Here is a 17,787-nt window from a genome sequence, read left to right on the forward strand (position 1 = left end):
CCACGACTAACTTAGTCGGAGAGCTTAATGGCTTGTTTGCATAGAGATAACAACTGGAGTTTCTCAACTCTTCCTGTACTGGAAACAATTAGACTGATGTATCTGATCTTAATGTTATATTTCTTAGCTGTACTACACATACAAATCATAATATCATAATTTTTTTTTTCGCTTCAGTGTCTCTTTAAAGACCTGAGACCTGTTGAATTTATGGTTTGTTTGTTTTTTCCTTGGAAATGGCCACAGCATTCTCTGTGCTACAGTTTAACTCTTTCCTGACTCATTTTAAAAGAGCATTGTACTTTACTAGCTAGCTATCAGTGAAACAGGATGACAATTATATTACATTTATTTATATTTGCAAAACAAACTACGTATCTCCTTCTGATGCTGAATGTATATATAGTGTGCTCTAACATCTTGTTACTATAAATGTCTACAAACATATACAGGGAGTGCAGAATTAGGCAAATGAGAATTTTGACCACATCATCCTCTTTATGCATGTTGTCTTGCCAAGCTGTATAGACTCGAAAGCCTACTACCAATTAAGCATATTAGGTGATGTGCATCTCTGTAATGAGAAGGGGTGTGGTCTAATGACATCAACACCCTAGATCAGGTGTGCATAATTATTAGGCAACTTCCTTTCCTTTGGCAAAATGGGTCAAAAGAAGGACTTGACAGGCTCAGAAAAGTCTAAAATAGTGAGATATCTTGCAGAGGGATGCAGCACTCTTAAAATTGCAAAGCTTCTGAAGCGTGATCATCGAACAATCAAGCGTTTCATTCAAAATAGTCAACAGGGTCGCAAGAAGCGTGTGGAAAAACCAAGGCGCAAAATAACTGCCCATGAACTGAGAAAAGTCAAGCGTGCAGCTGCCAAGATGCCACTTGCCACCAGTTTGGCCATATTTCAGAGCTGCAACATCACTGGAGTGCCCAAAAGCACAAGGTGTGCAATACTCAGAGACATGGCCCAGGTAAGAAAGGCTGAAAGACGACCACCACTGAACAAGACACACAAGCTGAAACGTCAAGACTGGGCCAAGAAATATCTCAAGATTTTTCTAAGGTTTTATGGACTGATGAAATGAGAGTGAGTCTTGATGGGCCAGATGGATGGGACCGTGGCTGGATTGGTAAAGGGCAGAGAGCTCCAGTCCGACTCAGACATCAGCAAGGTGGAGGTGGAGTACTGGTTTGGGCTGGTATCATCAAAGATGAGCTTGTGGGGCCTTTTCGGGTTGAGGATGGAGTCAAGCTCAACTCCCAGACCTACTGCCAGTTTCTGGAAGACACCTTCTTCAAGCAGTGGTACAGGAAGAAGTCCGCATCCTTCAAGATAAACATGATATTCATGCAGGACAATGCTCCATCACACGCGTCCAAGTACTCCACAGCGTGGCTGGCAAGAAAGGGTATAAAAGAAGAAAAACTAATGACATGGCCTCCTTGTTCACTTGATCTGAACCCCATTGAGAACCTGTAGTCCAGCATAAAATGTGAGATTTACAAGGAGGGAAAACAGTACACCTCTCTGAACAGTGTCTGGGAGGCTGTGGTTGCTGCTGCACGCAATGTTGATGGTGAACAGATCAAAACACTGACAGAATTCATGGATGGCAGGCTTTTGAGTGTCCTTGCAAAGAAAGGTGGCTATATTGGTCACTGATTTGTTTTTGAATGTCAGAAATGTATATTTGTGAATGTTGAGATGTTAGATTGGTTTCACTGGTAAAAATAAATAATTGAAATGGGTATATATTTGTTTTTTGTTAAGTTGCCTAATAATTATGCACAGTAATGTCTGCACACACAGATATCCCCCTAAAATAGCTAAAACTAAAAACAAACTAAAAACTACTTTCAAAAATATATAAGATAAAACTCATGCGCCTATGCATAAAAATATTGCACTATTTATTAAATCACAATGGAGATTAATAATCTGCATATACAGTGTAAACCGCAAACTTAGTTTCCCAGGCTCAAACCCAGACGTCATAAAATCTCAGGAGTGGTACCTAGACTAATCTGCCGGCTATTACCTCATACATGCATGTATGATAAAAAATAATGATAAAAAATGCAATTAAACACTTAAAAGCGGATAGCTGTTAAAAAATGGTAGTGTCATTCATCTATTCATAGAGGCTCCACACCACATTTAGGAGTTGGTCACAGATTTCCAAGGTCTTGATCCAGTGTATGTACATACAGACAAGCTTGTACATGATCTTCCGCTAATCCAATAATAAACTCACGTTTCTTGGTTAGTTCTGCGCTGATAGTTTTTGTCAGTCTCTTTCAGCGAGAGGAGAGGCAAAGAGTCCACAATCCTTCGGAAAATGACGGAGTTGCTTGAGTCCCGGCCGGCGACTCACTGCAAACTTCCCACGTTACAGGCTTCTCACGGACTTCCGGATGAAAGAGTTGTTACAACACACGGAGTCCGGGGGTGACGTCACCACACTCTTAGCCAATAGCCGACGCGTTTCGGTAGGGTCCGCCTACCTTCTTCAGCTATCGGCTTTTTAACAGCTATCCGCTTTTAAGTGTTTAATTGCATTTTTTATCATTATTTTTTATCATACATGCATGTATGAGGTAATAGCCGGCAGATTAGTCTAGGTACCACTCCTGAGATTTTATGACGTCTGGGTTTGAGCCTGGGAAACTAAGTTTGCGGTTTACACTGTATATGCAGATTATTAATCTCCATTGTGATTTAATAAATAGTGCAATATTTTTATGCATAGGCGCATGAGTTTTATCTTATATGTTTTTTGGTATATAGTGACGGACTCTATAGTAACTTATTGCTGTCAAGTCTAATTAACATAATTATAAGCGCTACAGCCATTATTACCAATACTTTCAAAAATATTCAGCTTTGATATTAATGATTTTTTTGGGTTTATTGAGAACATGGTTGTTGTTCAATAATAAAATTATTTCTCAAAAATACCACTTGCCTAATAATTCTGCACTCCCTGTACAAAGTCTGAAGAAGCCAAAGGCTCACTGTTTTTATTTACAGTTAGCTAATAAATGTTATCATTCTGTTTTAATAACTTCAAAACTTCCTATTGACTCATCTGTCCTTCCTTGCCTTGCCCTAAGAACTATATTGTCACTGTTTAACCTCCCTGGCGGTTAATTTATTTTGGCAAATGGGCAAAAATCCTTTTTTTTTTTATTTTTTGTTTGTTTGTTTCATGTAAAGCTACCAGAGTGGTAGCTACATGAAACACCACTAGAGGGCGCATGTGGCCCTCTAGTGCGATCGTCGTCGGCATCAATAGCAAACAGGGGAGCGCGTATATAACGCGTTTTCCTGTTTGGCCTCTCCTGTCGCCATGGCGACGATCGGCATGACGTCATGGACGTCAGCCGACGTCCTGACGTCAGGCACACTCGATCCAGCCCATAGCGCTGCCCGGAACTCATTGGTCCGGGCAGCGCAGGGCTCTGGCGGGGGGGGGCCTCTTCCACCGCTGCGTGCGGGCAATCGCCGCAGAGCGGCGGCGATCGAGCTGTGAGCGCTGCTAGCAAAGTGCTGGCTGTGCGCACAGCACTTTGAATGGGGCCAATCGCCCCAACAGACCCTGAGAAATCCTCCTGCGCGGCATAGCCCAAGCTCAGCTCGGGCTTACCGCCAGGGAGGTTAAAACACATCTATGCCAGCATGTGTAGTTTTAGATCTTCTACTCACATGTTCTCTGTTTTGGATGAGCTTCTTTCAATAGCGCTGCCCTGTCACCTGTTTGTGGCTCTGACTGTAGCCAGTCGCACAGAGGACAAAGAAGCAGCACATGCTCTGTCTACTCACGCTTCTTGCAGTTTCGCACTCCTGCCCAGATGTGCACAGCAGCCGAGGTCGGGAATACTTTGGGCACGCACTGCTTCTTTGCCAAATGAGGGCCAGAGCAGTGAAATGGAGGGGAGCCCATTCAAACCAATTGTTCCTACTCAGAGACAGAATTTGATGGGGGGGCGGTTGGTGACAGCTGGCCTAGGGCACTTGGAAGTACAAATCCGGCCCTGACCGCACTTTGTATTTTCCCTGTCTGTGTGCTAATTCATAAAGATTTTCCCAGTTGCCTTTGAAGGTCGGTAAATTACCGCAGCCCATTGAGCGGTAGAGCAGTGTGGCAATATCTCTGTTTTGCCCTGCACGGATGACTCACACAGACGGCTCTCTGCACAGATGACTCACACAGACTTTCCCTGCACAGATGACTCACACAGATGGCTCTCTGCACAGATGACTCACCCAGACGGCTCTCTGCACAGATGACTCACACAGACTTCGGCTCCCTGCTCAGACTTTCGGCTCCTTGCACATTGCATTGTGAACACCTCACCAGAGGTGTCAGTAACTTGTTAAGACCTCACCAGAGGTGTCGGTAACTATCGTCAGGCTTACAGCTTGTTGAAGGCTTTATGAAGTGACATTTGCTGACAATTTACTGATGGTAATTTTCCTCACTGCTCGGCAATTTCAGTTTTTCATGTGGTAAAAGCCTTTATGAATTGACACATTGCTAAGTGCTTGGGAAAGTCTGCTGTTTTCAGCAATAAAGCATGCGGTAATGCTTTATGAATTGAGGCCAAAGTGTTGTGTGTTTCTTCCAAATAACTCAACTTTGGTTTCATCTGTCCACAGAATATTTTACCAGTACTGCTATGGAACATCCAATGTGGTACCTGTAACATCCGCAAGTATGGCGGCTGCAGACACGCAGACTGTACCCGCAGTAGCCGTTGTTCCCTGTTCTCAGGCCGCTTCCGTTCCGCCGGCGTTTAGCACGCTGGAGACGGCACTGTCTCTTGCTCATAGGGTCGCTGTCTCACGCGGGCGCGCGCGGAGACAGGACCTTTATGCTGGTAGAAGGCGCGTCAGCTGACCTGCCGGTCGGCTGACGTCTGAGGTGACTCACGCCGCTCGGATTGGCTGATTAGGTGATGGGCGCGACCTTGAGCTCTCCTCTGCTTCTTAAGCCTTCAATGGTCTTCTGCAACCTGTCTGCTGTTGCGAATACGTTCGTGTTAGCACTCAGACCTTAGACAAGTATCCGGTGTGCTTTGATCTGGGAAGAAACCAGGGATTTCACACAAGACTAGGACTATTGTTATATATATATTGTTGTTTACCTGTGTATGATTTTGGCTATACTCTGACCTTGCATTTGCTTATCGATTCTGTACTTCTGCCTATCTGACTCTGTTGCTGAACCTCTGCCTGATTACTCACTCTTCTGCCTCACGATTCTGTACTGTATCTGCTTCTCAGTTGCCGAACCTTGCCTGTCTGACCGCTCTACTCACCAGTGGGCCCTTGCCACTGGTGAGGTGCTCTTCGGATTGTACCCACCAGCTCTGGTGAGGTTTAGTTAAAGCTACACTGTTACTGTGACTGATAGAACCTTGCCAGCTCCTCTGGTAAGGTCTAGCCAAACTATACAGTCACTTTTGCAGATAGTACCTTACCAGCTCCTCTGGTAAGGTTTAGCCAAACTATACAGTCACTTTTGCAGATAGTACCTTACCAGCTCCTCTGGTAAGGTCTAGCCAAACTTTACTGTCACTCTTGCAGATAGTACCTTACCAGTTCCTCTGGTAAGGTCTAGTTAAATCTATACTGCTACTTCAGTTTCACTCCACCAGTTCCTCTGGTGAGGTCAGGACTTACTTCTCAGTCTGTTATTGACAGACCTTCCAGCTCCTCTGGTAAGGTCTGTCTATCCTTTTGTACTGTTGCACCAAAACACTACACTACCGTGTCCAGTCATCTATACTTGCATTATTGGTGATACTGCAGATCACCACATAATCAGGTATAGAGTCTGCATTATTGGTGATTCTACAGATCACACAATAATCAGACGTCTGAGTTGCTTTAACCAATCGTTACAGAACAGCAGACCAGAAATAATATGGAAACACTGTACAATCGGGTGGATCTGTTAACCACAACCGTTAACGATCTTATCAAAACAGTTAACATGCAGCAGACTCAGATCGACCAGCTGGTCCAGACAATTAACCGATTGAAAGACCCTAATGCACAAGTGTCCTCCCCTCTTGCGATTGAGCCCAGGATGCCTCCTCCTGAAAAATTCTTTGAGCATCGGTCTGACTTTTGAAATTTCAAACACCGTTGTTTATCATATTTTGAGCTACGGCCAGTATCTTCAGGTACAGAGGGTCAGAGAGTTACGTTAATTAAGACTTTATTATCTGGTGATTCGCAGTCCTGGGCCTATAGTCTCCCCCAGGGGCACAAGGCTTTGGCCTCAGTTTAAGATTTTTTTAAGGCAATGGCAGTTATATACGATGATCCCGATTTAGCAATGACATCAGAGAGGAGATTGAAGACCCTCAGGCAGGGGTACAATCCTGTCGAAACCTACGCAGCTGAGTTTAGGAGATGGGCGGTGTCAGCCAGGTGGGGGCAGTATGCACTCTTAGATTGCTTTTTATCGGGGTTATCTGATGCAGTTGCCGATTTGATGTTGGGACACCCAGAACCCAAATCATTAGACGAGGCCATTTCACTGGCTATTAAAATTGATCGGCGAGTTCGTTATCCAAAGCAGGCTCGAGGTAAAGTACCAGGGAGATTTGCTTCTGGTACTTTCTCGGCTCCAGTGTCTTCCTCTCCACCTCGTGATGAGCCAATGCAGATAGGACAAACCAAGCTCACAGAGGTCGAGAAAAACAGGAGACGCAATGAAAAATGATGTCTTTATTGTGATGAGAAAGGGCATATGGTGTCTAGTTGTCCCAAGAAAGCGGAAAACTCTATCGCCTAGGAGTAGCTGGAGGTACCATAGGCGATTCAGTCTTACCTCTAAACAATAAACGTCTGTTACTCCCGTGTTCTGTTACCTGGGAGGGACAGGTTCACTCCACACGGCTTTTATAGACTCTGGTTCGGCTGTTAATGTTATGGCCTATGATTTTGCTATCAAGTTTGGTTTTCCTTTAAGTTCTGTGGGACGATAGGTTCAGATTACAGCAGTGGATGATTCACCTATACAGCATAAACAGTCCATCACCAAGACTCATGTATTGTTATGCCAACTAGGGGTCTTACATAAGGAACAAATACAGTTTCTGGTACTCAAAATGTCCACCTCCACTGTCATTCTGGGTATGCCGTGGCTTAAAAAACATTCTCCTCAGATCGACTGGAGTTCCAGACAGTTGTTAAGCTCATCCTCCTACGGTCGTCATCATTGTTTGGAGAAAGTTACCATAGCCGCCACCGAAATTCAAGTGGAGGGGACTTCTGAGCAGCCTCCTGAACCCCCTGAAATAGATACCTGGCTGGATTGGGCATCTACGTTAAGCCCATTGCAACAAGAGGTTCCAGAAGGGAAACTTGAGGGAGTTCTGTTTGTGTCATTGCAGTTCAGATTCAAGATTCTTCATGTCTTTCATACCCACAAAAATGCCGGTCACCCAGGGATTGCTCGCACACAGGAGTTATTAGACCGATGTGTCTGGTGGCCCTCAATAGTGTCTGATTGTAAGGAGTTCGTTGGTAATTGCTCCGTGTGTGCTAGGAGTAAGTCGTCTAGACGGGCTCCTGTGGGTACCTTACAGTCACTTCCGGTGCCTGAGCAGCCATGGACCTATGTGTCCATGGACTTTGTGGGTGAACTGCCTAGATCAGAAGGTAAAACAGTCATATGGGTGGTAGTCGATAGGTTCAGCAAGATGGCCCATTTTATTCCCTTGGACAGACTCCCCACTGCACCGGAGCTGGCAGAGCTCTTCATCCATCACATTTTCAGACTGCATGGGATTCCAGAAAATGTGGTGTCAGATAGGGGAGTCCAGTTCGTGTCCAGGTTTTAAAAAGGTCTTCTGTCATCATATGGGAATGAATCTATCATTTTCCTCCGGCTGCCACTCACAGACAAATGGGCAGACTAAAAGGGTCAACCAGTCTCTAGAGCAGTTCCTTAGATGTTACGTGGCTGATGCCCAGATGGATTGGGTCAAATTCTTGCCTTTTGCAGAATTTGCCCATAATAATTTGAAATGTACCTCCTCGGGATTCTCCCCTTTTCAGGTTGTAACGGGGAGATCACTGAAGTTCTCTCCTCTGCCGGTGGTGTCATCACCTTTCCTAGCCTTGGAGGAGTGGCAAGGGACATTGAAAGAGATCTGGGGGATGGTCAAAAGAAACTTAAAAAAGGCTTTTGCTACTCAGAAAAAACAGGCAGATAGGAAACGTTCAGTGGAATGGGATTTTGCTCCAGGTGACTTGGTATGAGTTTCTACTCGGCACTTGGCCTTAAAGCAGCCCTCTGCTAAACTGGGTCCTAAATTTATAGGGCCATATCCTGTGTCCAAAAAAGTCAATAAAGTTACCCATGTTGTTTCACTCCCACCCAGCTTGAGAGGGGTTAGAACGTTCCATGTATCCCTCTTGAAACCTGCTGTGCATGTGGATTCCTCTCCCCCCCCCCCTGTGGTAATTGATGGAGAACCAGAGTACGAGATAGAGCAGATCTTGGATTCTGGAGTGGTGCGCAACTCCATACAGTACCTAGTCCACTGGAGAGGGTATGGTGCAGAGGAGAGATCTTGGGTGCCTGCTTGTCGTATGCATGCAGAAGAACTCAGGGAGGAGTTTCATAGATTGCATCCTGACAGGCCAGGGGGATTGTGTTTGGAGTCCACGCCTAGAGGGGGGGGGGGAACTGTAACATCCGCAAGTATGGCGGCTGCGGACACGCAGAGTGTACCCGCAGCCACCGTTGTTCCCTGTTCTCAGGCCGCTTCCGTTCCGCCGGCGTCTAGCACGCCGGGGACGGCACTGTCTCTTACTCATAGGGTCGCTGTCTCACGCGGGCGCGCGTGGAGTCAGGACCTTTATGCTGGTAGAAGGCGCGTCAGCTGACCTGCCGGTCGGCTGATGTCAGAGGTGACTCATGCCGCTCGGATTGGCCTATTAGGTGATGGGCGCGGCCGTGAGCTCTCCTCTGCTTCTTAAGCCTTCACTGGTCATCCGCAACCTGTCTGCTGTTGCGAATACATTCGTGTTAGCGCTCAGACCTTAGACTAGTATCCGGTGTGCTTTGATCTGGGAGGAAACCAGGGATTTCACACAAGACTAGGACTATTGTTATATATATATTGTTGTTTACCTGTGTATGATTCTGGCTATACTCTGACCTTGCATTTGCTTATCGATTCTGTACTTCTGCCTATCTGACTCTGTTGCTGAACCTCTGCCTGATTACTCACTACTCTTCTGCCTCACGATTCTGTACTGTAGCTGCCTCTCAGTTGCCGAACCTTGCCTGTCTGACCTCTCTACTCACCAGTGGGCCCTTGCCACTGGTGAGGGGCTCTTCGGATTGTACCCACCAGCTCCTCTGGTGAGGTTTAGTTAAAGCTACACTGTTACTGTGACTGATAGTACCTTGCCAGCTCCTCTGGTAAGGTCTAGCCAAACTATACAGTCACTTTTGCAGATAGTACCTTACCAGCTCCTCTGGTAAGGTCTAGCCAACCTATACAGTCACTTTTGCAGATAGTACCTTACCAGCTCCTCTGGTAAGGTCTAGCCAAACTTTACTGTCACTCTTGCAGATAGTACCTTACCAGTTCCTCTGGTAAGGTCTAGTTAAATCTATACTGCTACTTCAGTTTGACCCCACCAGTTCCTCTGGTGAGGTCAGGTCTTACTTCTCAGTCTGTTATTGACAGACCTTCCAGCTCCTCTGGTAAGGTCTGTCTATCCTTTTGTACTGTTGCACCAAAACACTACACTACCGTGTCCAGTCATCTATACTTGCATTATTGGTGATACTGCAGATCACCACATAATCAGGTATAGATTCTGCATTATTGATGATTCTGCAGATCACACAATAATCAGACGTCTGAGTTGCTTCACCCAATCGTTACAGGAAAATGAGGCCCTTAATAAACTCAAAAGGGACAAATCTATCATTATAAAAAAGGCGGATAAAGGGGGAGCAATTGTGGTTCAAGATCGCAAGGATTATATCACAGAGATTAAACGTAAGCCTAATGATATCACAATGTATAGACAGTTACCACGGGACCCCACCATGCAGTTTAAGTCAGAAATTGATTCATTATTGGAGGAGGCAGCAGACAAAGGTATTATAAGTAGAGAACTCATGGCAGCCTTGAAAAAGTACTCTCCTAGAGTACCAGTATTTTATACACTGCCATCCTAGGGACTGGGATATGTGGGACAATCCACAAGGGAAATCAAAACAAGGCTTAATGAGCACAAAAGCAACATTCAGGTGCTTAAGAAAGCCAGAGAAGGTGAACTAGATATAAATAAAGTGCCCCCCTTAGCACGTCATTTTATGGAGTTGAGACATAATGTGAGTCAATTGAGGTGGCAGATATTGGAGGTGGTACCTGTTCAGGAGGGCCAGCCTCATAGGAAAATTTTACTCAGGCGTGAAGCCTATTGGATGGAGCAATTGGGGACTCAATCACCTGGTGGCCTTAATGAAGACTTTAGTCTCAGATGTTTCCTTTAACAGGTGTAGCAGCTCTTTACCCTGGAAAGGGTTAATCAATTCTTAAGCATGTGCCCACCCCCTACTTACTGGGTGTGGTGTGTTGTCTATGTCTATATATATATGTTGTAATGTAGTACCAGAAGCTTGAGCACTTGATAAAGGGCAGACGCCCGAAACGTCGTGCTGTTTTTATGCTGTTATATGTCTGCATGAACAAAATAAAAAGACAAGTTGGATAAAACATCCATTGTGGGTTGAGTGCTAGATGGGAATCTTCTGCTACTTGGGATTTCGTGATTGACAGGTGTGATGGACCACTCATCCCATGGAAACTCCCAAAAATCTACATGGTGTAACCCTGAGGCCGGTGGACCAGTTTTGCTGTGGTACAGTGATGAACCTTCCCAGGAGTGGCCGGCCGACCAAAATTACCCCAAGAGCGCAGAGAAAACTCATCCGAGAGGCCACAAAAGACCCCAGGACAACATCTAAAGAACTGCAGGCCTAACTTGCCTCAATTAAGGTTAGTGTTCACGACTCCACCATAAGAAAGAGACTGGGCAACAACGGCCTGCATGGCAGATATCCAAGGCGAAACCACTTTTAAGCAAAAAGAACATTAAGGCTCGTCTCAATTTTGCTAAAAAACATCTCAATGATTGCCAAGACTTTTGGAAAAATACCTTGTGGACCGACAAGACAAAAGTTGAACTTTTTGGAAGGTGCGTGTCCCGTTACATCTGGCGTAGAAGTAACACAGCATTTCAGCAAAAGAACATCATACCAACAGTAAAATATGGTGGTGGTAGTGTGATGGTCTGGGGTTGTTTTGCTGCTTCAGGACCTGGAAGGCTTGCTGTCATAGATGGAACCATGAATTCTACTCTCTACCAAAAAATCCTGAAGGAGAATGTCCGGCCATCTGTTCGTCAACTCAAGCTGAAGCGATCTTGGGTGCTGCAGCAGGACAATGACACAAAACCAGCAACTCCACCTCTAAATGGCTGAAGAAAAACAAAATGAAGACTTTGGAGTGGCCTAGTCAAAGTCCTGACCTGAATCCTATTGAGATGTTGTGGCATGACCTTAAAAAGGTGGTTCATGCTAGAAAACCCTCAAATAAAGCTGAATTACAACAATTCTGCAAAGATGAGTGGGCCAAAATTCCTCCAGAGCGCTGTAAAAGACTCGTTGCAAATTATCGCAAACGCTTGATTGCAGTTATTGCTGCTAAGGGTGGCCCAACCAGATATTAGGTTCAGGGGGCAATTTCTTTTTCACACAGGGCCATGTAGGTTTGGAGTTTTTTTTCTCACTAAATAATAAAAACCATCATTTAAAACTGCATTTTGTGTTCAATTATGTTATCTTTGACTAATAGTTAACGGTTTTTGATGAGCAGAAACATTTAAGTGTGACAAACATGCAAAAGAATAAGAAATCAGGAAGGGGGCAAATAGTTTTACACATCACTGTATATCTTGGGAATCCTATACTTTTCCTTTATTAATGCAGACATCAACTACTTCAATATTAAACCCGTATCATATGCACCCGTGACAAAGGCCTTTATTTGTCCCTTAATTCTCTGTGACGGGTCAAATGGTAGTGCAGTATAAGTGGCAGTGTCACTAAACTGTCGCATTAAATCCAAAATATACGCATCTTTGTTTGTGCCCTTGTGGGGTCGGCTACGTGGGTCAAACTTCTAGACCCATCAGAGTGAAGATTAACAAACATAGAAATAACATAAGACTCTGCAAAAAACACCACCATGATGATCCGGAAAAAAATGTGCACGTCCCATAGGTAAACATTATTTCAAATTTAACCATAAGGTCAGCGATCTTTGGTGGTGTGTTTTGGAGAAGGTTATCTCGAGAGAAGGGATTGACAACCCGATGGCCCTCCTGAAGAGGGAGAGTAGATGGACGGGTAGGTTAGGCACATTTGTCTCAAATGGACTTAATGATGAAATTAATATGAAACGTTTTGTGTGCCCTATTTTGTTTCAGGTACTGTCGCTTTAAATCAGTCTCTCTAAAAAGATTCTGCCTGCCCCTAGGGGCGTGTTTTATGATATTGGATGTGATTTATGTGTGACCATTTGCTTGATGTAGTTAACACTTGAGAAAGGCCTGTTCGGCCGAAACATTGTGTGTGTTTTTGTAATATTGTACAATAAATACAGCTATTATTGCTTGAAATCCAGGTGGAGACCCAGTCACCTTTTTTCTTGTTGTGATTGCTACACCTTTGGTGGATCCGGGTGTGGACCGGTTGACTCCCTGGTTTATATAGCAGTCTGAGCTGGTGAACAGATGTTTCTACTTAAATATGCAACCTTCCAAGGGAAAATCTGTGTAACATGTATAAACAAGAGGATTCCTGCTAATCTGTTCAAAGGGCATCTGCAGAAGGAATATGGAGCATGGCTTTCTGAGAGTTGTCCATGTGTGAGAGTGTAAAGTGCTAGTGAGTGGCCCACATACTGTTAGCTGAGGAGCACTCCTTCAACTCTCACATTGTTTTCAAATGCTTCTAAGGAGATCCCCATCATGGGGCTTTGTGTCATATGCACTCCAGAGGTAGAAAAGAGAATTACATGTGCTGAGTGACTAGGTTGAAAAAGAATGCCCAGAATGCTCAGGGTGACCCAGAACCACCTGGAATATATAAAGGGCTAAAAGAGAACAAAAAGCCCTCTATCAAAAAGTAAAGCGGAATGTAATTTTGCTTTCTTAAAACAGAAGGTATTTTCAATAATTCAGCTATAAGTGAGTAACTGAGTTTCTCATGACACATCACACCTGAATATGCAAATCATCTCTTTATGCCACTGAAAGCAAGGCTGCGCAACCAGTATTGCTGGTGTAGGGTGAGCCTGTAGCGAATACATTTTACAGAGCCACATTAATCCAACATGCTTACAGCCCATTTCTGACTTTTTGGACCTCATCAGTGACTATGCACTGATAATAATGGATTGAAATGGCACTATGGGATAGTGTAAGGATCTGTTCTGTTGGCCTGCACAAGCAGGCAGTTTTTTGTCATTTCCAGGGCTGCATTCTGCAGGTCTCTGGAAAAGAGACCTTTTGTCAGCTTGCAGCTTGCTGCAGTGGTAATTTGCATCCACTTGTTTTGCAAATTGGCTTCTCTACTTCTCTGGAAGGGCTTCAGTATTAATGTCACTTCCACCCAGAAGACTTTGCTCGTCATAATTCCTGCTTAGTCAGACTGTATTGAGCCCAGCCTCTTGTGATCTGTTTGCAAGAGTTTTGTTAGTTTATTCAGGAATTGGTTTCTCAACTCCTGTCAGCTTGAACTCATCTTGGTATTTGATCTCTTCTTGCAAGTTAGGGTGGTACGCGTTGTCGCTGTTGCGCTTAACGCGCGGCGACCGTGCCTTGAATGCGTTTTGTCTCTGTTACGCATATCGCGCGGAGACCGCGTTTAGCTAGTACGTTTGTCATTTTCATTGTGTTTGATGTGTTCCGTTTTCTTGTTCTCGTCTTAGTGCTGCGGTGGCATTGAGGCGATTCTCTGTCTGTTGACGAAGTGAGTGTGCACTGCGGTTGTGCATCGCTACTTCGATCTCTGTACTTCTCCTTTCTTGTCTTACGTTGGGGATGAACGCCGTTGCATGGTTTGCAACTAGATTGGCGGACATACCTTCAGTCTGTCTTAGTCTTGCCTGAAGTCTGCGAAGTGAGCGTGCACTGCGGTCGTGCATCGTTACTTCGATTCCGGTTATTTTCGGTCTCTGTTCTTGTGTTGTGGATGAATGCTGTTGCATGGCTTGCAACTAGATTGGCAGACATCCATTCATTCTATGACTGTCCAGTCTGTTTCTATGCATTCTGCTCTAGTCTATCCTGATCCTGTCTCAGTGCTGTGTTCACACTTGTGTATTGTTTTTGCATTGTGCAGTCGCAGTCTAGCGTCTCTGGAGCGCACGGAGGAATCTCTCCTCTGTGCTCCATAGCGCCTTCTGCTGGCTTGCTTTGTTTCCACCATTACTGGGCCCCTTTTTGTTTGAACATTTGTAGGAGATCTTCTTTGTGTCAGCGCACCGCTGAGATTATTCCGCACTCGTTACAGATAGGATTCTTTAGTACTGACTAAAGAATACCCAGACAGCTCATGATGACCCAGAACAATCTGGAAGGTATAAATGGCCAAAAGAGGTCAAAAAGCCCTCTATCAAAAAGCAAAGCTAAATGTCTGAGTATTCCTTTGTACTGGTCCAAACCCCATCCCATAGAGCCATACCATGCACTGAGGACCAAAAAAAATCAGAAAAAGGCTAAATACATGTTGGATTGATGTGAAGCTGTAAATTTATTAGCTACAGCCTCACTACACACCAGCGGTTCTGTATGTGAAGCCTTGCTTTCATCTTTGCAAAAATATGTTATTTACATATTCAGGAGTGATGCATCATGGGAAACCACAGTTAATCACTCAAAGTTGAATTATCACAAACACCTCCAGTTTTAAGAAGGAAAAAAATTTTGTTAAAAAATAATGTAAAACTTTTCTTCCAACCTAGCATGGCAGAGGAAACAGCATAGTAATAAAGGGAATGCCTTTTATACAGAAGGTTTGGAGTTTACATATTTCTCAGGAATTCAAAAGCAATTACCCAGACCAGCACACGGTCAGAGTCCTGGGTGCAGGAATTATTACAGTGGTAACAACTGGCTGCCTGTGTCTGAGAGAAAGAGACACAGAAGAGAAGGCAGTTAGAGCAAACTAAGAAGGGATTACCATGTTGGAAAGGCTGCTTACCAATGGATAAAAGCGGTCACATGTAAATGAGCGCTTCAAAGAGGCTTTGTAATTAAAACCTTTGCTTGAACACTGATGTATTCCCTATTATTTACATGTCAGAATAACATTTTCTGCTATAGTGCCTCTTTAAGTAAGTCCTTCCATAGGAATTTATTCTTATTAATATTATTATTATAATATTCCATAGCAATATTAGGTATTAGAACAGACAATATATTTACATTTTCCAAAGAAGAAAACTGTACATCGTATTTTTGTTAATGATGCAAAAATAGTTTTTCACAGTTTTGTTTTTGGTTATTTCACCTATATTACATTGTTTTAAATTAAGATAAAATCTGGATATCCTCAAATGAGGAAAACAAAAAGGCATCATAGGCTTCATAGGCAGCTAACAATCCTTAGTAACAGACTGAACAAAGACAAAAGATAATATAAGACTCACCATTAGATCCTTCACTCGATTACTTAACTGGTCAATAAATAATATTGGAAGGTAATGAACTGACTTCCCCAACTGTATCCTAAGACAAATAAAAAAATAATACTTATTTACAAGTCTTAATTTCAATAGTTGCATACAATGCAGCTAGCGTCTAAATCTTATAATAGTAACATTATGGTATGCATTAAACCCAATTGGATGTGCAAACAAACCAAGATTGGGGTTTCCATGACCAGAGTATTTAAAAGTAAAATACAACTTTTAATTGGCCCTACACAAACAATAATTTTATGAAAAACAAATGGTGCATTCATTATGTTCTAGCTCATACAGTATGCCTGCTATACTCACCGTCATGGCGTCCTGGGGCCAGTGGTGCGGGCCGTCCAGTCCGTACTCTGCTGTCTCTCGTGGCGGGTGACACCGTATGGTGTCATTTCCTGTGGGCGGTTTATTGCGGGCGGACGCGTGAACGCGGATATTTGTAAGCGTTCACGCATCCTAAAGGTTGCATGCGCGAAATTCAAAGTTTGGCGCACAAACACAGGGGGCGGCCTATAAAAGGCAGTCCAACCCTGCACTACTTGCTGACAGTTCATGCAGCTTAGTTAGCTCTAGTCTCTGTGCCTGAGCCCGCTCGTATCCTGATTGACCCTCCGTGTTTGACCCTTGGCTTTGTTCCTGACTGATTGACTGCTGCCTGCACCGACCGCTGGCTAGTTCCTGGTTAACGAATGTCTGCTGCCCGCCCTGACCTCTGGCTTGTTTAAGGATTACGATCCTCTGCTGCCTGCCCCGATCCTCGGCCTGTCTTGACTACGAGTTCCACATTGCGGTGTCAATTGTTCTCCAAACCACTGTTAGGGTTTCTCTGTGCGCAACCTGGTGGGCACTAGGCAGCGAAGTCCATCATCTCCACTAGTGGGACGCTAGTGAAGACTCGTGGTCACTTAGACCCTGCGCTTGGGGAGACTCTCACCTCAGTGGGTCAACAAAACACCTGAAGTAAGCATAACAATGCCACTTCCTCAGAGGCTATAGCAGTCTTTTATAACCGCACAATTCACATATATATTCTACAGAAACAATATAAAAATACATACAAGATGCTCAATATACAGTACACCAGCAGTTCTAAGATGTGTTCCTGGTTTTCAGAGGCATAAAAAATTATTTGCATATTCGGGAGTGTTGCCTTATGGGAAACCCCAGCTGCGCGCTTAAATGCTAAATTATGTCAAATACGTACCATCTATTATAAAGGACCACCATTGTGAAGCACTACATTTCTAAGTACACCCATAGTAGTTACCGTAAATACTCATGTATAAGCCATCCCGTGTATAAGCTGACCCCCAACGTTACCCCTGAAACACCCTAATAATGTGTGACCCATGGATAAGCCAACCCTCTCAATGTCTCCCCCTAGTCTACCCCCTGTATGAAGTGAATGCGATACAGAGTGAAGCTGACTTGCAGAGTGCAAGTGTATGATTATGCAGAGTCAACGTGTATGATTATGCAGAGTCAACGTGTATGATTATGCAGAGTGCACGTGTAGGATTATGCAGAGTGCACGTGTAGGATTATGCAGAGTGCACGTGTAGGATTATGCAGAGTGCACGTGTAGGATTATTTTGCAGAGTGCACGTGTATGATTATGCAGAGTGCACGTGTATGATTATGCAGAGTGCACGTGTATGATTATGCAGAGTGCACGTGTATGATTATGCAGAGTGCACGTGTATGATTATACAGAGTGCACGTGTATGATTATGCAGAGTGCACGTGTATGATTATGCAGAGTGCACGTGTATGACTATGCAGAGTGCACATGTATGACTATGCAGAGTGCACATGTATGACTATGCAGAGTGCACGTGTATGACTATGCAGAGTACAAGTGTATGATAAAGCAGAGTGCAAGTGTATGATTATGCAGAGTGCAAGTGTATGATTATGCAGAGTGCAAGTGTATGATTATGCAGAGTGCAAGTGTATGATTATGCA

General features: G+C 44.1%; 1 protein-coding gene across 5 annotated transcripts in view; it reads right to left on the bottom strand.

Moving 5' to 3' along the window:
• Positions 1 to 17,787, bottom strand: part of CLPTM1L (CLPTM1 like) — a 699,988-nt gene that overhangs the window by 552,418 nt on the left and 129,783 nt on the right. For all 5 annotated transcript variants that reach the window (XM_068236456.1, XM_068236455.1, XM_068236457.1 and 2 more), the window contains one exon: positions 15,778 to 15,856. In XM_068236456.1, the coding sequence (XP_068092557.1) occupies positions 15,778 to 15,856 (79 nt within the window). The remainder of the gene's footprint in view (positions 1 to 15,777; positions 15,857 to 17,787) is intronic.

The sequence above is a fragment of the Hyperolius riggenbachi genome, chromosome 5 (genome assembly GCF_040937935.1).
Source record: "Hyperolius riggenbachi isolate aHypRig1 chromosome 5, aHypRig1.pri, whole genome shotgun sequence".
Lineage (NCBI taxonomy): Eukaryota > Metazoa > Chordata > Amphibia > Anura > Hyperoliidae > Hyperolius > Hyperolius riggenbachi.